This window comes from Phoxinus phoxinus (assembly GCF_949152265.1).
Source record: "Phoxinus phoxinus genome assembly, chromosome: 11".
Lineage (NCBI taxonomy): Eukaryota > Metazoa > Chordata > Actinopteri > Cypriniformes > Leuciscidae > Phoxinus > Phoxinus phoxinus.
In genome coordinates, this window is record NC_136886.1 from 3,988,542 (window position 1) to 4,008,966 (window position 20,425).

A 20,425-nucleotide genomic window follows, 5' to 3' on the forward strand; every position below is an offset into this window, starting at 1 on the left:
GTGTTTGAGTAGAGGGGGGAGCGGGACTAATTAGCATATTCATGATGTAGGCTATAAAGAGTTACAGTCAAGCTTTTTTAGGCATAGGTCAATTATTTTCACAGGGGGGAAAAAACGTTTAAATTAGTCATTTTGATTATCAAAGATGATCAATTATTGACTGCAGGGGGACTTTATTTATATTGCATTATTTTTGTCAATAAATATCCACATTATATGATATTGTTTTATATGGTATCATCATGGGACTACAATGTTCATAATAATACAGATAAGTGAAATTCAGGCCTATAATGATTAAAACAAAATAAAACAGAATCTATCTAGGCTATAGGCTACTTCATAGTAATACCATGGTACTTTTAGGGACTTTTGTTAGTGCTTTCTCATTCTTCAGCTAATGACTAATTTTGTTTTCTTGAAATACTTATTTAGGAGAAGAAAAAAAACCTGATTACTCATTCCTTGACGCTATGGTCATGTCATCCCTATTGCAAAGGGCAAATATTCTAGTAAACTATCAAACTGGTAACAGATCGTGTTGTCGGTAGTTTAGCCTTTTTAAATGGATTTTTATGGGCGTCGTGCTCGTGACGCGATGCCACAGACTGTACAAACAAAACTGCTATGCGGCAAGAAAGCGTCAGCATCCAGTCCAGCGTCGCGCTCGCTGGCAGTGTTGATAAAGGGGCGATTAGCCTGACATGAAAGATGCCATTACAAACAGCAAAAGAACAACTGCAGAGCCTTGGCAAGAAGAAGACGAGCTAAAAGAAGCGTGGTGCTTCAGTTCAGTTCTGAGAGAATGATTGACGTGACGTGAGGAGAGGATGGGCGGGGCCAGAAATGATGTCAATCATGTAATGTTGATGCTACAGCTCGCGATGCTTCTCATCACTCACACGCGACGCCGCTGCCCCAGGTGAACACAAAGTGCTGAGGACAACGTAAACAAGGTAAAGTGCTCTACACTAAATGTCAACTTATGAAATCAGTTCAATCAAACTTTTACAAATCAGTTTTGTTAATGCTTAAGTTGTGTTGTTATCTGGTGATGATATCTGAATATCTCAGATTTCATGTCAATGAAACGCAATTTTTAATATAGCCATGCTACAAAAGGACAGTATTGTACTTTATGTACAGTATGGCACTTATTTTTAAATTAAGAAATAGACGTAAAAATTAAAAATAAATATCAAAAAACTTTTTTAGGCATGTAGTAGGCCTACCATAGTACCATGTTATTCTTCAGAGTACCCTGGAGTGCCCTATAAATACTATGGTAAGTTTCAGTGCTATGGTATATGAAATTATGCCTGATACTATCACTGTACCATGGTTCCACAGTCATAGTACGATTTGTAAAAGAAGTGTACAGAAAGTACTTTGTTGAATGCCATTTATGGTACACCAAAATATACCATACCATATTGATATACCATGGTATTTGCATTTTAAAAAGAATACTAAAGAATTAGCATGGTATATGCCCAAAAATGTCATTGCCATGGTACTATCTTTAAAAAAAATAAACATTGTTCATGATATTTTGTCCTCAAAAACATGGTAATCCCATGGTACTTGTAGTTACCTCTGTTGTTGTGTTTATCTCTGACGTGTTTCTCTTCTGTGGCCGCTGAAGTTGTTGTAGTGTCTGTAATAATAAGTTGTGTCTCCCTCTTTAAATGTTGCTAAGGCTGTGTTTGTATCCTTAGGACACCGCAAAGCGTGCTCGTTTCGCGCTGTAGTTCACGACCACCAGCTACATTTTTCTGTAGGTCTGAAAGTATGTGAAAAATGTGGGCTGTCGTAATTGCCCACCATATGGAAAAATATTTTAAAGACTACTGAAAACTCACTGAATAGCTAGTGTCCATTCCAGACCTTTTATTTATTTATTTATAGCCCCTAAATTTGTTCTATTTTATTTTTTATGTGTTGGTATATGTTCAAAAACACCTGATAAACCAAAAATGTGGCACCACTATGGTACATTTGGGTACTTTTTTGTTAGTGTGTTCTCCCTGATACAAAAAAGTACCTTATTATTACCACAAAATATGCATGGAGAAAACATGTTTTTTTGTCATCTACCACGATGGGAATTCTATGAAGTACCTTACATTGACTTTTAAATACCGTTGCATATGAACATGCTAATCAAACAGTTCAGTAGCACATGGTACTAAAGCTTATTAGGTTTTCTTATTAGGAGTCACTGAGACATAGTTTATGGTGTAGAGCGGTTAGTTATATATGCACGAGAGGAACATGGAAAGTTATGTTTCATGTGAATAGATGCCATTGAACAGGCTCCTAGAAGATCCCTCTCTGCCAGCAGGGGTTAAATAAGCTGTCATTGATGAAATTCATGTGTATATACATTCACGGCCAATAAATTACATGTGATCATATGAACGTGTAGCTGTAGGATGAAGAGTCTACTGTGAAAATGATGATATTGAGTAGTAAATACTGAACACTTGAAATTACTCGTGTTTTCTTAGGTTTATATATATATATATATAGAGAGAGAGAGAGAGAGAGAGAGAGAAAGAGAGAGAGGGAGAGATACTTTATTTTTGTGGAATATCAAATTTTCACGCCCCAAGTTGTTACTGTTAAAACTATGACTAATGTCTGTGTCATTGTAATGAGAAGATTATGTCTGAGCAGAGGTGACTGTAGAAGATGAGAAGTTGATTATGAGACAGAGATTTTTGTGACCGTATTAAACTAATGGCAGTGCTCGACTGATGAGGACAAAGCGTAAAGTTATGATGCAATTTAACCTCTCACGCATCAAACCACTATGATTTTTATTTAGCCTAACTGTTTGTTAAGTAGTTTGCCTGTTTTCATTTTAGGTGCCTAAAATTTCATGTATTTTGAATTTTCTTTTCACATAATGAAATAACTTAAACTCAAATCAATATTTCATATCTATTAATGTATTTATTGGGTAAGTAGCCATGTTAAAAGGTGGGTAATGTGCAGTAAAATAAAAACCTCTCCATCTCACTTTATTTTCCAATACATTCCTGCTGACTGTACAATTTACACTAATTGTAGGCTCTTTCTACATCCATCAAATTGTCCATTAACCATATCTCTCTCCATTTCTTCCTGTGTCCACTTCAGTCTCGTTCAGATTGTGTGTGTCCATGCATGTGTGAGGTGTTCTGGGGTCAGGATGGACGTGGAGGAGACCGATGCAGGTCAGATGGACGCAGTGGCCCCAGAAGAAGAGCCACCAGCTCCCAAACGCAGCAGAGGACGACCTCGCAAACAACCACAGGTCAGAGAGATGCAATGATGGATGGATGGATGGATGGATGGATGGATGGATGGATGGATGGATGGATGGATGGATGGATGGATGGATGGATGGATGGATGGATGGATGGATGGATGGATGGATGGATGGATGGATGGATGGATGGATGGATGGATGGATGGATGGATGGATGGATGGATGGATGGATGGATGGATGGATGGATGGATGGATGGTTGGTTGGTTGGTTGGTTGGTTGGTTGGTTGGTTGGTTGGTTGGTTGGTTGGTTGGTTGGTTGGTTGGTTGGTTAGATAGATACTAAATAAATTGAGTTAAACCAAGTGAATTGATTCCCTCAGGAGCCTGTTGAACCCTCAGCTCCTAAGAGGCCGAGAGGAAGACCAAGAGGCAGTAAAAATAAAGGCCAGCGGGTCACAGCCAAAGTAAGACAACTTGCTGGAGTGCACTTCAACTTAAGCTCACTGATTCTTGTTCAGACATATAACATGCGCTCTCTCCTTCATCTGCTTTTGGATGCAGGTTGAGCCACTGAGAGAACGAAGACCTCGAGGTAGACCACGAAAATGGGTGAGGATCACACACTTTCCTTCAAACTGTAGCATACTGTACGACATGTTAAATTAGCAGATGATTAACTCAAATATAACAGAATTTACATTCTAGAAATATACTTTTTTAAGCTTTCAGCATTTAGAAATGGTCTGGATAGACTAGTGGAGCATTTCTCCATTGTTTATCATACTCTTTCAAAAGAGTACAGGATCCCAATAACATGACCCCTTTTAATATGAAATCAAACATTACCCTATTTACTTGATTAGATATTAATGTTAAGTGCATATGATTCCTTTATTCTTGCTTGTTAAATATCCTGTTTCACTATTTATGTGTTGAGTTGGCAGAAATTATTTTTTTTCCTCACCTTCTTGTTCTCTCTAATTTATAGCCTCAGAAGACCATTCATCAGGATGAAGAGCAGGTAAAAAACAACATATATATGCTTATTATATATATATTTATATGCTTATTATCAATGTTGAAAACAGTTGTGCTGCTTTATATTTTTATGGAAACATTTTTTTCAGGATTTTTTGATGAATAGAAAGTTCAAAAGAACAGCATTTATTTAAAATAGATTTTTTGAAACATTGTTTTTGCTGTCACTTTAATGCATCAATTCAATGCATCCTTGCTGAATAAAAGTATTAATTTCTTTAAAAAATATATAAAAAATGGTCGTTTAATAAAGAAAGAGACATTTAATTGCTTGTCTACAGTTACAATGCTCACAGAATACAAGTGTTCATATAAATGTTTAAATTTAAAGTGGGAAAGACTCGAATTAATAATGAAACTCGATTAGTTGAGTCGATTATTTTCATTATCCGTCATATTGATTCGTTTTCTGCAGCCCTGCAACCCATAAAAAACGAAATGAAAAGAACTAAATGAATAGTAGTGCATGAGAATCATCTCATTCCGTTAAACACTTAACCTGATAAACCTGTCAAAGTAGCTGGTCTTTTTTTAACTGAAACCCAGAAATGTGTTCAGAAACCGTTTAGAAACTCCCCGTTACTCAAACAATTCACAGGTTAGAACAGAACTAAATGACTCAGTGAGTTTTAGGGAAATCCAGCACAGCTCCTTACATTTCTTGGTTTCCTGTCCCAACTGTCGTGATTCTCAGGTCACGCACACACACATTCCTCATGCGTTCTCTGTCCCCTGCACCTAGACTGCTGAAGGGGCGGAGTCAACAGAAGACCCGCCCACTCAGACTCCGCCTGCTGCGTTAACATCACAGGAGAGCGACTAGAACTACCTCACTGATGACTTTGATACTTCGTCAGGGGTAATTCTCCATCTCAACTGCCTTCATGTACACTGTAAAAAATGAAAACGTGCCAGTCTGCCAAAATCAGACATGCATGCATTTTCAAAAGGTACCCTAAAATCTAAAATAATCATTTTATCACATCATCTTTTCATTTATCATGGATTCTTAGTCAACAAGAATTTTAAGTTGAACTGCTTTGCTTTCTTAAAACACGTTTTTGCGCACAATTTTGGTGGCCAGACACCGTAGTATGTCTTAAAGCCCGTTCACACCATGAACAATAACTATAATGATAACCCTATTAGCGCCCACACCAGCAGACACTGCAGTTTTGTCGTCTGCCAATTTAATGCTCAAGCTCTTTAAAGCAGGATGGATTCTGAATGGCTGTCAATGTTGTTATCGTTCTGGAAGAAAAATGGTTCTGAAAGTGATTCCAACGATACGTTTCTCTGTGCCGTTATCGTTGTAGTTGTGGTGTGAACTCTGCTATTCTTTTATATTTAGATTTTTTTTTACAACTAAATCTTTATTTTTATCATTATAGTTATTGTCCTTGGTGTGAACTGGGCTTTTATCACAACAAAAAACATGAACTTGTTTTGTTCAAGACATTTATTTAATGTTCAAGATCATGGGATTTAAAAATCAGTGCACCACAAAATCATCTCGGTGTATGGATGATGCCTGATGATGGGTTATATAAAGTTTGTTTAATCATGTACTTCTCAGGATTCTGGAAACATTATATTACCAAAGCTTGAAATTACTCATCATTTTAATGTTGAAGCATTTGTAATGATTAATATTTTAATGTATACTTTTTCATTGGGTAACCCTTTACAATAAGGTTCATTAGTTAACTACCTTAGTTAACATGAACTAAGAATAAACAATACTACTATAGCATTTATAAATCTTAGTTAATATTAGTTAATATTAATTATTTCAGCATTTACTAATACAATATTAAAATCAAAGGTTGTATTTGTTAACATTAGATAATGCACAGTGTGAACTAACATGAACAGCTCTATTTTGATTAACTAACATTAACAAAGATTAATAAATTCTGTAACAAATGTATTGCTCATAGTTAGGTCACACATTAACTAATGACTCTTATTGTAAAGTGTTACCTTTTATTGTTTTAGTTTAATGTTTACAGTGGAATGAATAGATTCTATCGTGTCTGTTTACACCAAACAGAAATAATGACTTCATCAGTGATGTAAATGGTCAACAACAATCATTATAATTGTAATTCAGTACCTCAACACCAGAAACCTCAGTGAATTTGTTTGCTCACTCTACACAATGGGTCTTTTGTCATTTGTTACAGTGAAATGCATATATTGTCAATGCAGACTTTGGAACGTTATTGTTTTGGCACTATATTTTCACAATTAGCTTCTTTTTTTTAAACGTCCAATCTATTTTTTACTTCTCTGAATTGTGTTATTGCGCTGATATGGGGGTGATGTTTACAACATGACTGATGTTTAAAGCATCTCCAATACACAATACAGTTGTGTAACATATTACAGTTCATATACTGCAAAATGCTCTTAAAACAGATCAAATGGTTCTTAAAATTCATTTCAAGAACAAACTTTTTTTTCTTATGAGGAATTTTTTTATGTGAAGTCAACCATGCATTGTTCAAAGGCATCATGGTATATAGTGAAGTTGCGTATTAAACATTTGACAGCGTGCCTCATAAATACAGGCTCAGGTAACTTTCTTACCTCTTTTCTACATTCCTCAAAGGCCAGTAATGCTGTTTGTGCAGTCTTATGTTCATGAATAAAGTTACTTATAATCCATCAGTTATTGTCTTTATTATTATGTCCAAAAATGACTAGTTTTCAAGAACACACATGCACGTGTCATAGTGTAAATATCCTTTTTATTATGTCCTTCATTGTCATAAAAGTTAAAAACGTCTTTAAAATGATCTACCGCTGGTTTGTGGTGCACAGAGGATTATTACATCTACACACACACGTAAATCTTGTGTAATCAGTCAATGCAGACTCAGAGACAGAACATTTGTGTTTCAATGAACAGTAAAGCTCATATCACATGGAAGATCTTTATAATACGGTCTCACTGATGTCATGTCTGACAGTTCATCACAATTTAAATGAAACAAATGTAACTTTAATGCTGAGATTCTCTTCATGGGAAAGTACAGGTGTGTACTAGCAAAATTAGAATATCATGCAAAAGTTCATTTATTCCAGTAATTCAACTTAAAAGGTGAAACTAATATCAGCTATGAAAACCTTTTCACAATATTCTAATTTTGAATTTGGGATTTTCATAAGCTGTAAGCCATAATCATCAAAATTTTAACAAATAAAGGCTTGAAATATCTCATTTAGCATGTAATGAGTCTATATAATATATTAGTTTCACCTTTTAAGTTGAATTACTGAAATAAACTTTTGCACCATATTCTAATTTCTCAAGTGTAATTCCTTTTAGTAAACATCAATTCACAGATCGCTTTCATCTGTGAATAAATAATAAATCGTGTGGTTCTCTCATTCACCAAACTAATAGATTTCTCACATACAAAAGTTGCATTTGGATTCCCTTCTTAAAAATAAATAATCTGCATAACTGATTATCTTATCAGTCATTCAGATTCAAGTAACACAGTGAGCCTCATCCAGTGTTTCTATCATTGTTTGCTCAATTGTCGCATTATGCAGCAATTTATGACAAAATGTTTTAAAGGATTTACAGAGACATTTGTCTTGCTCATGTTTCATGAATGAGGCTCAAAATTATTCTTATTACACCTAGAGATTATCTATGAAAATAAGTCCCTGTTGCATGAGTGTTCATACAGTCGGACAGATCCAGAGGACTTTTGCATTGAAGTACTTTTTTTTTTTTTAAATCACGTGTCCTTAAAATGTATAATGTCTTATTCGTCAGTGAGTGCACACCGTAAAAATTATTCATGACATTGTGTATTTGTTGATCTCAGTGCTGCAGATTGTAACTTTGGCTTAGCAATTATTAATTAAAAAGGCAGCAGTTAACACACACTTTTTTACAGTGTACTATACTGTACCAAATGTCAATGCAAATATTCCTGAATCCCAGTTGTCCAGATTTGGTGTCCCTCTGTTCCTGTGCAGCGTGTGTGTGTCGTCATGCATTAATGGCGTCGGCCACGTCAGTGAAAACAAGTCGGCTGGGCTTTTGAGTAGTTCCCTGACTTGTGGTCAGTGTCTGTGGCGGGAAAGAGAGAGTGAAAGTAAGTGAATATCATACGACATTGACGGAAGAATATTATAGAATAGAATTAATACACATTTAAACCTAATTATACGGTGTACTATTGCACAAATATCAATTTGCAAAATGTAATGAATTGTGTTGACAGTATGAGAATGAGACTACTGAGCCAGGACACAAATGGACGAGTGTTTAAAGGTGGATTCAGTCACAGCTGCTGTTTGATGAAGATTAATAGTGATATTAACATATGGACGTATGGATAAACATATTTACAGTGATGGATACTTTACCACAAATAACAAACCACATGGCCTTGTGTCAGAACTTAAGAGAAATGAGAATGTAGAAACTGAAATTAAGATAAAGCATTTAATAATAATAATAATAATAATAATATGGTAGAAATTATTTTTGAAAGATACCCCATGTTGTCTGTCTGTCTAACATTCTATTGTTCGATCATTGTATCTATCTATCTATCCATCCATCCATCCATCCAACATTCTATTGTTCTATCATTGTATCTATCCATCCATCCATCCAACATTCTATTGTTCTGTCATTGTATCTATCCATCCATCCATCCAACATTCTATTGTTCTATCATTGTATCTATCCATCCATCCAACATTCTATTGTTCTATCCATCCATCCATCCAACCAACATTCTATTGTTCTATCATTGTATCTATCCATCCATCCATCCATCAAACATTCTATTGTTCTATCATTGTATCTATCCATCCATCCAACATTCTATTGTTCTATCATTGTATCTATCCATCCATCCAACATTCTATTGTTCTATCATTGTATCCATCCATCCAACATTCTATTGTTCTATCATTGTATCCATCCATCCAACATTCTATTGTTCTATCATTGTATCTATCCATCCATCCAACATTCTATTGTTCTATCCATCCATCCATCCAACCAACATTCTATTGTTCTATCATTGTATCTAATCATCCATCCATCAAACATTCTATTGTTATATCATTGTATCTATCCATCCATCCAACATTCTATTGTTCTATCATTGTATCTATCCATCCATCCAACATTCTATTGTTCTATCATTGTATCCATCCATCCAACATTCTATTGTTCTATCATTGTATCCATCCATCCAACATTCTATTGTTCTATCATTGTATCTATCCATCCATCCAACATTCTATTGTTCTATCCATCCATCCATCCAACCAACATTCTATTGTTCTATCATTGTATCTAATCATCCATCCATCAAACATTCTATTGTTATATCATTGTATCTATCCATCCATCCAACATTCTATTGTTCTATCATTGTATCCATCCATCCAACATTCTATTGTTCTATCATTGTATCCATCCATCCAACATTCTATTGTTCTATCCATCCATCCATCCATCCAACATTCTATTGTTCTATCATTGTATCTATCCATCCATCCATCCAACATTCTATTGTTCTATCATTGTATCTATCCATCCATCCAACATTCTATTGTTCTATCATTGTATCTATCCATCCATCCAACATTCTATTGTTCTATCTATCCATCCATACAGAAATAACAAATTTATTTTAAAATCAGGAATGTATGCCCTAACAATTATGATATTATTTGCTGGTATGTTTAGCCTGCTTCAGCCCGTGTGGTGTTGTACTCTTACTTTGGAGTTTGGTCCTGCTGGGCTTCCGTCTCGTCCGTGATCCAAGAGTTCCTGCTCTAGATCATCCTGTTCTTCAGCTGGATCAAAGTTATACATGGGCATCAGCTGGTGTCTCAGTTTCTCCAGCCTAGAGAAGAACACAACACAGCTTCTATGTGGGGAAACATCAGAGGCCAAACCTGTCTTTTAGCCTCGTATTAAATATTCACTGTAGAACCTTCGATTTTCAAGGCTGTAGTGAAGCGATACAGGAATGCACATCGTCTTACCTTTTCTTTTTCCGGATGTACAGAAGCTGGTAAGGAAAAGAAAAATGTTATGCATAAATGTTATGTAAGACACAAATGTTACATAAATTCACATATTTCATTCTAAATCAATTCAAACAAACAGAATGATATAATAAAAGACCAAATAATTTCATCACAAAAGAGAGTGTTACATTTTCAATGTGTTTATCTGCTTAATTTTGTCAACCTTTAGAAATACACAAGCATATACAATACCGTTCAAAAGATTATGTTTTCGAATGATTTATTTGTTCAAAAATTATAATTAACTGTTTGACTGGATTTTAAAATAAAATGTATTCCTGTGATGCAAAGCTGTCCTCCGTGTCACATGATCCTGCCTAACATGTTTGTGGAAGCCATGATTTATTTTCCTCACCACTACAACAGCCAGGCCAATGACTGTGATGATGCCAAAGGGAACGAGCACCATTCCCATCCCAGCGCCTTCCACCGACGCGACGGGCAGCTGCGTGGAGTTCAGGCCCGTCCCGTTGGCGGACCACGTGATCCTGGACGTGACGTTCTCCGGCTCAGTTCTGGGCTCTCCTGAGCTTGTGAGAACAGGAGTGAAGGTGGTGAGGGGGAGGGTGGGCACTGGGAATGGGCTCAGGGTTTGGGTGGACGTCAACAACTGGGGTTTGGTGGTGGTCAGAGACATGGTTGTTGCAGGACGCCGGCGTGGAGGCGAGCCGAGTGTGTTTTGAAGGCAACCCTACTGGGATTCAATCCTCCAATGGGCGGCAGCCATGATGCGCTCACGGTGTTCCTGAACTCCTGCAGGAATCCTGTGGAGGAACATACTCAATGTTGGGTCGAATTTGGCTTTGTTCTGAAACATGGTGAGTTAACAAACTCCCTACATAGGCTGTTTACACAGCAAAGTCCTTAACACTGCACAGTGTTTATATAATCCACACTCAAAGAGTGTTATAATCTGACGCAGTGTTAAAGTTAATGAGATAATTAAGTGAATAATTGAGTGATTGAACATTATTGAAGACACCTGATGTTAACAAGCAGAATCACTGAAGGAGAAAACTGTCATTTTTCGTTTTAGTTGGGCTCTTGACCCTTAAATCATTAACTTTAGATTGTGTTTGGCTGCTGTATCTGAGTTATAACAGCCAGATGAACAAATAGAAAAGGTAATTTGATGGTGTTGGTTGTGTTTTAACATAATCATTATTACACAATCATTTGACCTGAATCACTGAACTCATATAGAGCCCAATTTCCAAGTTAAGTTTACTTTATTAATTATAATCAGCCTGTGAATCTCAACAATGGTGATAATTATAAAGCATGTTGCAGTGCATTCTGGGTGCCATCAATCAAAACTCATTCATGGCTCCCATCATGCATTGCTGCATGAATAAATAATGAGCTTATGTTCAGAGGTGATCTGTTTGTCACCATTGCTGAGATTCATACGCTAATTCTTCATGTCTGTGTGTGCCTACATAACATTTTCTTTTAGAAGTTATTTTTTGTAATTGATTTGATCATTTGGATTTCATTGAAAAGGCTCAAAACGGTCAAATAGCTGTTATGTTAAAACACAACCAACACCATCAGATCACCTTTTTTTCTTTGTTCATCTGACTGTCATAACTCAGTTAAAGTAAGCAAACAAAAGCTAAAGTTAAAAATGTACGGTAAGGGTCAAGAGCCCAACTAAAACACACGCTGACATTACAGTTTTCTCCTTCAGTGATTCTGCTTTCATCAGGTGTCTTCAATAATCCTCAATCATCACTCAATTATTCACCTAATTATCTCAATAACTTTAACACTGGGGATTTTGCAGTGTAGGGGTCCATGAAAAACACAAAAACTGAAGAAAATTAATATATTTATTTTATTTTTGTATTTCATATTTTTGTTCTTTAATTTTGACATTGTTTCATTCTTCTTTCAAAATAATGGGGTTAATCATGGTTTAATTCAATTGATAGCCATAGATTTGTTTCTTTTCAGGTTTATTTACATTAAAAAATATTATACTGGTGTGTAATAAAAAAGAAACAATCTAACCTAATAGAAACATGTTTTCCAGATAATATTTTACACACTTAATTATATTTTTATTTTTAACAGTATAAATTTATACATGAAAACAACTGCTTTTTATACTTTAGTAAGAGATCCCTCTCGTCATATTTGGCATGAATAGCATTACTTGCATGAAGCAAGCGAACAATTGATTCCACTCTCATTTACCGTTTACTCATTAAGCATAAAAATACAAATACTGGAGAAAACGGTCCATTAAAAAAATATATATATATATATATATATTATATATATATTTTTCAGTACTGATTGAAAAGTTTTTGGTAAAAAGATTTTACTTTTTTTTTTTTTTTAAAGAAGTCTCTATAATGCTGCATTTATTTGCAGCATTATTTGACACATGATCCTTCAGAAATCATTATAATATGATGATCTGCTGCTCGAGAAACATTTATGATTATTATCTGTTAAAAACAGTTGTGCTGATAATATTTTTGTGGAAACCGTGAAACATTTTTTCAGGATTATTTTATTAATAGAAAGTTGAAAAAGAGCAATAATTATTTGAAATAGAAATCTTTTGTAACATTTTAAATGTCGTTACTGTCACTTTTGATCACTTGTAAAGCATCCTTGTTAAATTAAATTATTAATTTCTTTCAAACTCTCTGAAAAGAATGCGATTTGGTCAAATGAGAAGTGCTAAACTCAACGAGAAGCATTTTCTTGACAAGTCTTTTTTCTTTATAAATTTCTGAGATTGAACCAATAAACTTGGTTTATTTGAACTCAAGTTCAAATTATTACTTTATTGTCCCCAATGGGGGAATGTGTTGTGCAGCAGATAGTATAATACAAATCACACACACACTACAGAGATTGGCTACTTTGCAGGCATAGTTAAAAACAATAAAAACAGTAAACAATCAATAAATATATGTCGATAAGTTATATATGGTTCTTGAAAGCACCCAATCAATTAGAAACAGTTTGTGTGTGTGTGTGTGTGTGTGTGTGTGTGTGCGCGCGCGTGTGTGTGCGCGCGCGTGTGTGTGTGTGCGCGCATACAAACCCTGTGGACAACATATGGATGTGTGAACTTTTAAGATACTGTTGGCAAACCGCACGTTTCCTTCCACACTACAACCGTTAGGATCCGTGTGTGTGTGTGTGTGTTTGTGGATGTGGGGGCTGGAGGCAGGAACGAGACTCGCCGCTTAAAATAGAGAATAGGAGAATCTGCTGTTGAGATCTCGTGGATGTGTGAATGAGAATGTAGAAATCTCCTAAACCGCAGACTGACTCCATTCACAAAGAACTTCTCATGCTGTTAAAGGGGCATGTCAGAAAATAAAAGTCGGTTATTGTTGGCTCACCTTCATAACAAAACAAATCCAATGAATATTTCAAGCCCTATGATATCTTGGTGAAAATTTTATTTATATTTCAGTCTGTTCCTCACACAAAGCTATTGTATGACTTAGTTCAGAGGACTCAGAATATTGTGCATGAGTCATATACTTTTATGAGATTTTCATCCAGTAAAAAAAAAATAAAAAAATTATACGGGTTTGGAATTACAGACCATGTAGATATGACCATTTTGAAAAATATAGCTTGATGAACACAAATATACAAGACTTTCGAAACAAAGATGAACAGCTTTTGGTGGCATGAATCAACTTAGTTTCTAGAATTAAAAATTTGACATGTAGGCTACAGTTAAAAAGTGTGTTGTGTAGTTTTACTCTCAAAATACCCCTGTTTGGGGTCAGAAAGATTTTTTTTTTTGGAAGAAAGATACTTTTATTCAGCAAAAACACATTACTTTGTTTAAAAGTAACAGTAAAGACAATTAAATTTTTTACAAGATTTCTATTTCAAATAAAGGCTGTTCTTTTAAACTTTCTATTTCCTGAGAAATAATAAGCAACACAACTTTTGCAACAATGCAACATTGATAATAATCAGAAATGTTTCTTAAGCAGCAAATCTTCATATTAGAATGATTTCTGAAGGATCATGTGACACTGAAGATGTAGAAGAAATTGATGCTGAAAATTCAGCTTTGATCACAGGAATAAATTACTCTTTAAAATATATGTAAACAAAATACATTTTAATATTTTAAAAATCTAAATGCAGCCTTGGTGAGCATACTTCTGTGATTACAGACAAACAGTAGTGAACAGTAGTGTATGTATGAAAATGTGTTTGAATATAAATTATATATTATTTCACAAAGCTTGTAAAAAAAAAAGGATTTCACATCAAAATAAAGCTTATTTTTATGACAAAACCATATTCAGGGTTTTACTATTTATTTTACGATTAAAACATTCTCCTTACTGTAATATAAAAAGAAAATTAATAAATTACATATTTTTTTAAATGAAAATTATTTATACATAATAATGGTAGACTGTAAAAAATTTTTTTTGCTGATTTAAATAATATTTTTTTAAATAATATTAATTAAAAACAATTCAATTAAAATAATGAAAATTTGGCTTGACAATTTTTAACGGAATTAGCATGAATATTAACTGTCACACTGACAAATATCTTAAAGGTATAATTCACCCAAAAGTCTTACAAGTCTTCTTTTGTGTTCTGCAGAAGCAGGTTTAGAACAAAGGCGAGTTTTTTTATTAATTTTTTTTATTCTGAGTGAAATTTAAATTGGACTTCTTTTGATGAATTCACCCATAATTCTCCTTAAAGTGCATGTGTGTGTGTGTATGGCCGTGTGTGTGTGCGTGCGTGCGAGTGTATGGGCGTGTGTGTGTGCGTGTGTATGGGTGTGAGTGTGTGTGTGTGTGTGTGTGCGAGTGTATGTATGGGCATGTGTGTGTGTGGGCGTGCGTGCGTATGGGCATGAGAGTGTGTGTGTGTGTGTGCGTGAATGGGTGTGTGCGTGCGTTTGTGTGCATGTGTCTGTGTGTGTGTGTGTGTGCGTATATGGGTGTGTGTGCGTGCGTTTGTGTGCATGTGTCTGTGTGTGTGTGTGTGTGTGTGTGTGTGTGTGTGCGCGTGCGTGTGTGCGCGTGCGTATGTGTGCGAGTGTATGTATGGGTGTGTGGGTATGGGCGTGCGTGCGTGTGTATGGGCGTGAGTGTGTGTGTGTACGTGTGTGTGTGTGTGTGTGTGTGTGTGTGTGTTTGTTTTGTTGCCGTTATACTTCTATCCTCCCTGCAGCAGTAGGTGTCGTGGCAGGATGTGGGTACGAGAGTGGCACAGAGAAAGACAGTGAGATACTCTACCTAGGAAAGCAAGTACCCAGAAACACGGTACACGTTGAAAGACGTGCGTTTCGTAAGAGATTCACAGATGTCATCTTGCTTGCTCTCGCTGTTTCTCTCTCTCTCTTATTCTCTCACTTTCTAACAACAGGCCTGAGGCCACCTGCAGCTGAGACGCTGAACCTTTCTGGTACATTCATTCACACACTTGCTGAATTTATATGATCATATAAGTAAGGCAAACATCAAATGCTCATACTTAGTGATTTGAACAAACCCCAAACACTAAGAATTAAAAGAATGTGCAGTTGTGAAAAGTGCTAAAGTGATCGGACTTTTCAAAAAAAAATTGGATGATAAAACAGGGGGAAAAAAATACGACATACTTACATTGAAGTAACTACCCAGAATACCACAGCAACTACTTATCAGAACCGAACCAGTGTTATTTTAGTTAGCATTATAGTATTAATTAGTTTTTAATTTTTAGTTTAGCTTAAGTATTAGTACTTTAGTCATGTTCTCTTGTCATCTTTATTACTTTTAGCTTTTTTTCTATAGCTATAATTCATTTTTATTTAAATTTTAGTCAAATTTATACTTTAACTTAAACATATTCCAGCCAGTTGCCAATGCAACATTTATTTGCAACAATTCTTGTATTTTTTTTCCCATCTACTAATTTTATTTTATTTTATTTAAATAACCAAAAAAAGATTTTACCAAACAATATTTCAGGCTGCTTATCTTTGTTTTCATCCTGAAACTTACATTTTATATTATTTATTTAGTTTGAAAACATTTCAGAATATATATATATATATTTTTTTTATATATATTTTATTATTAGTTCTTCTTGTAATTAATAAAAAAGGGGTGAATGTAGTAAAAGCATGGTAAAACCATGGTAACATTCAAAAGTTTTTTTTTTTTTTTTTTTTTTTTTTTAATGTGCACATTCACTGAGAAGTTTACAATCGGTTACAATATAAAAATCTTAAATTATGACTTGTTTTATAAGCTTAATTTCCACTAAGTTCCCGGGAATAAATCAGGTGTGTACAGTTTTTAATGCATTAAAAGGGTTAACAACACTGGTCAGAACACCCCATAGCAATGCCCTAGCAACTACCTAGAACACCTTAGCAACTAATCACGCCACTTTAAAACATAGACCACAAACAATCATCTCAACTTGTCCCTCGTTGACCAGATCTTTCCAGGAATGCACTTAACAATAGTGTAGGGGTCCAAACTGGAGGATTTAAAAGCCAAAATGTGCAGCTTACATATTTTCTTTCATGCACTTTAAATAATTATTCAATGCATAAAGTGTTATTTGAGTTGTAAAGTCTAAATCATCGTATGCATCAATTCCTGGATGAAGTTTGCTCTATGTAAACACTACTGATATCACATCTCTTTTGCACGCATTTTTACCGGCTTTACGTTGTCATCACAGGAGTCATGGTGTATTATAAGACATAACTTTGCATCGGTAAGCAAATCTCATGATTTTATTTTACATTAACATTTACAGTGTTGTGAATGCTGTACTTTCAAAACAGCCAAAATAAGTATGTATTCAAAAACTTCCCTGGCGAAATCCATTGCTCAGACTTCCATTGCAAGCACAATCCTGTAAATGTGATTTAGTTTGTTTATAATAGTCAACAAACTACATGTGTTTGACTTTCTGATGTTTTTCCCTGTCAAAAAAAGGACATTCAAACACAGGAGACAAGAATATCTGCAGCAGATCCCAGTAATCTGTGTATTTGGGTGGTGTTTATCAATGATTAACTTCTTACATAATCATTTAGACTGTGAAAGCTCTGTCTCGTCAATGTGTAAACAGTCTGCACGCTTAATGAAGAACATGTTAGTCCTCCGGCCAATCAGAACGCTTCAGGCTTTCTTAAGCCTGCCTCCTTGACCAATCAGAGGCCACCACAAGACAAAGATAGACACACCAACAGACACCAAAATAAGGTGCCTGCTCCTGTGCCTTATCAGTTATTATAAATCTGTTTTTCTGCATTGATTGAATTCCATAGTGCATTTAAAGAGTTTAAAATGAGTGTAAATAAGATGAAATCTGATTAGAAAATGTTTTCTATTGTCACAAGCTGCTAATATGAGAGATACAGACCTATTCATGGAGAAATGTGCCCACGGACGATGTCCTTCCAAGGTTTTCCAGGCAGCCGATGGAAAAAAAGGAGAGGGAATTTCTCCTTTCACCCCTCCTCCTCCTCCGTTCCTCAGCTAGAACAGACCAGATGAGAGGCTGTAAATGTAAATGTTTTCCCCCTCTGGATCCCAGCATTCACCACATTTCGTCCCACCGTACAAAATCACATCTCATTTTTCTTTCTTTTCAGCTGTTTTCTGTTTTTCTTTCATGTCCTTTTATTCAGAGACAAGACAAGAAGAGCTACAAGGATGCTACAAACCCAAGCTATGTGATCCAGCAACGTCCCTCCTCAGGTCCTGCTCTGCTATTGGCTGGCTGCGGGGCAGCTGAAGGCTGTGATTGGCTCAGCTGGCTGTCCGTCTAGCTTAGCAGGAATGAGGACAGGATTTAATGGTTGGACACAGATGCTGTGAATGTGTCTAGGGAAGAGAGTTCAAATATGTTAACCCCTTGCTGCCTCACCTGTGCATTATTATGTGAACTCAAATCAGACGATGTATGGGTAATGGTTCGGGTCTCAAACACTAATGAAAAGGCATTTTAGTTCATTTTAATCTTAGTTGTTTTATTTAGTCTTAATTAATTAATGTGTCAGGAACATGCAGAGTCAATTCTGTATTCACTTTAAATTAACAAGAATCCTCCCAATTCTCAGATTATTAGATTACATTGTATAATACTTTATCATGCTTATATATACAAATAATTATTATTATTTTTTTTCTCTGAACTTTTCACAGACACGTGTATATATATTTAATAATTTATATATAGCCTACTATTTTTGGGTGCATCTCAAAGAGAAATGTTCAGATCATATTTAATTTAAAGTGTGTGTGTGTGTGTGTGTGTGTGTGTGTGTGTGTGTGTGTGTGTGTGTGTGTGTGTGTGTGTGTGTGTGTGTGTGTGTGTGTGTGTGTGTGTGTGTGTAACACCTACAATAAACTATATAGTGTTGAAAATGAAAATAATCCTACAATGCAAAAATCTATTTTTTATTATTATTCTAACTTCAGTCTCTAAATTAAAGTAAGTAACCCAGAACACCACAGCAACCACTTAGCAACCTGTCAGAACCAGTATTTTAGAAAGGCTTATTATTGAAGAAGAAAAAAACTTTATTGTTGTTATTAATTGAATTATTTCTTTTTAGATTGAATATGATAAGAACATTTCTTCTTGAGATGCACTTAAAAATAGTCCGCTAATGATATATACACTGTAATACACAACACATGTATCCGTGAAAAAGTTGTTTTAGGCTAAATGATGATACAAAAAAAAGTAATTTACCTTCTTATCAAAGACTTTAAAGGCCACACGTCCTGCATCTTGATATGTTTAGCCTCTTTCGTGGTACAGAGCCATAACCCCATGCCTTTACCTGTCAAAACAACATTTTATTATTAATATTATTAAAACGCATTTTATCCAATATGTGTGTTGGTATGCTACCCGCTGAATGTGGGACAACTAATCCTTGATTAAACTGAATTGTTGTCTAAAAATAATCCAAAAGATGGATGGATTATGAATGATGTAATTTTAAAAATGGGCTCAAGACCAAAGCACACCCGTTGACTAATGTTTTGTAACAATTATTAAAATGTGTTCATAGGCTACACAATCTGCAGATGGCGTCGTTATGCTATTTAATACCTCTTCCTGTCAAACGGCGCCTCCTAGTGGTGACAGTGCGTTAGTGCTTATCCGCTGTAATCCGCTTATTTGTCTGTTTATGAAACATAAAGCCAAACTGCTCTCAAATTAACTGTCTAGCATGCTAAGAGGAGTAAAAATAATCCTTAGTTACAAGATATTAAATGTAAGCAACACTCAGTGTACCATATGTTTACTTCATTTGCCCAAGTTTGATTTAATTTGTCCCTTCCAATGATTTTGTATTAGATTTTTCATTGCAAATTATATTATATAGCCTACATAACTTGAGTAAAAAAAAATTGTTAACGTTTGAAAAACGTTTTATTTATTTCAGTCATCTATAATTTTTGTTGTTTATTTACAGGCTACACACCGCAAGCATGACTTGTTTTTAGAAATCAACCTTTTTTCAGTCTTTCTGAGAAGAATACTGTATGTCAAAGGCATTCATTAAAAAACATATTCTTTGAGGACATTTTATTTTCTGCACAGAAATTAATAGTCCTATATCTGACTGCTCATTTCTCAAGTGGCAGTGTTTTTCTCAGACAAGTTATGTTTTACTTTTACATGTTATATAAATTGTAATATGCAGTATCATGTATTAAATAATATACAAAACATATTGATGGTATGATCATGGTAATGAATATGAAAATCATGCAGTATCATGACCCTGTATCATAACATGTTCTTGACAGGTTCAAAGTAGCACATTATATTTTTGTATAAAGAAAATGTAAACTATTTAGGACCGCTAAGATGATTTTGCACTGTGACATAATAATTTTTTTTTTTTTTTTACAAATTATAAGCACACTGTAAAAAGTTATTGTTGGTTTAACATAAAAAGGTAAGTTACCTGGTTGCCTTAATTTTGAGTTCAAAATTAAAAATGTGAGTTAATACAATGAAGGAGATTGGTTTAATTAACATACACTCAAAATATTATGTT

The 20,425-nt window shown here is 34.9% G+C and overlaps 2 protein-coding genes across 7 annotated transcripts; one reads left to right on the forward strand and one right to left on the reverse strand.

Annotated features, from left to right (window-relative positions):
* Window positions 1-777: 777 nt before the first annotated feature.
* On the forward strand, window positions 778-5,174 carry LOC307007509 (uncharacterized protein). Its single transcript, XM_079629595.1, has 6 exons — window positions 778-956; window positions 3,145-3,301; window positions 3,639-3,722; window positions 3,820-3,867; window positions 4,247-4,279; window positions 5,039-5,174. The coding sequence occupies exons 2-6, from the start codon at window positions 3,197-3,199 to the stop codon at window positions 5,117-5,119; spliced, it is 351 nt and encodes a 116-aa protein (XP_079485721.1). The 5' UTR covers window positions 778-956; window positions 3,145-3,196; the 3' UTR covers window positions 5,120-5,174.
* A 1,592-nt stretch (window positions 5,175-6,766) lies between these two features.
* Window positions 6,767-19,669, reverse strand: cUnh3orf18 (chromosome Un C3orf18 homolog). Of its 6 annotated transcripts, XM_079629594.1 has the most exons (8): window positions 19,102-19,669; window positions 18,068-18,227; window positions 17,764-17,879; window positions 10,733-11,141; window positions 10,333-10,358; window positions 10,064-10,190; window positions 8,689-8,722; window positions 8,252-8,389 (listed from the first exon to the last, which is right to left on the reverse strand). In XM_079629594.1, exons 4-7 carry the CDS (start codon window positions 11,012-11,014, stop codon window positions 8,717-8,719), a joined length of 441 nt encoding a protein of 146 aa, XP_079485720.1. In that variant the 5' UTR covers window positions 11,015-11,141; window positions 17,764-17,879; window positions 18,068-18,227; window positions 19,102-19,669; the 3' UTR covers window positions 8,252-8,389; window positions 8,689-8,716. The 6 variants fall into 6 exon arrangements, with proteins under 6 accessions (XP_079485717.1, XP_079485718.1, XP_079485715.1 ...); XM_079629592.1 differs by lacking the exon at window positions 8,689-8,722 and having other exon boundaries at window positions 8,250-8,389; window positions 19,102-19,666; XM_079629593.1 differs by having other exon boundaries at window positions 17,764-18,227.
* Window positions 19,670-20,425: the final 756 nt, after the last annotated feature.

Coding starts and splice junctions, on each gene's coding strand:
- LOC307007509 (XM_079629595.1), top strand. CDS start 3,197: ATGGACGTGGAGGAGACCGATGCAGGTCAGATGGACGCAGTGGCCCCA. Junction 3,302..3,638: donor GACCTCGCAAACAACCACAG/GTCAGAGAGATG, acceptor TGATTCCCTCAG/GAGCCTGTTGAACCCTCAGC. Junction 3,868..4,246: donor GAGGTAGACCACGAAAATGG/GTGAGGATCACA, acceptor TCTAATTTATAG/CCTCAGAAGACCATTCATCA.
- cUnh3orf18 (XM_079629591.1), bottom strand. CDS start 11,014: ATGTCTCTGACCACCACCAAACCCCAGTTGTTGACGTCCACCCAAACC. Junction 10,359..10,732: donor TTGGCCTGGCTGTTGTAGTG/GTGAGGAAAATA, acceptor TTTCCTTACCAG/CTTCTGTACATCCGGAAAAA. Junction 10,191..10,332: donor TACATCCGGAAAAAGAAAAG/GTAAGACGATGT, acceptor GTTCTTCTCTAG/GCTGGAGAAACTGAGACACC.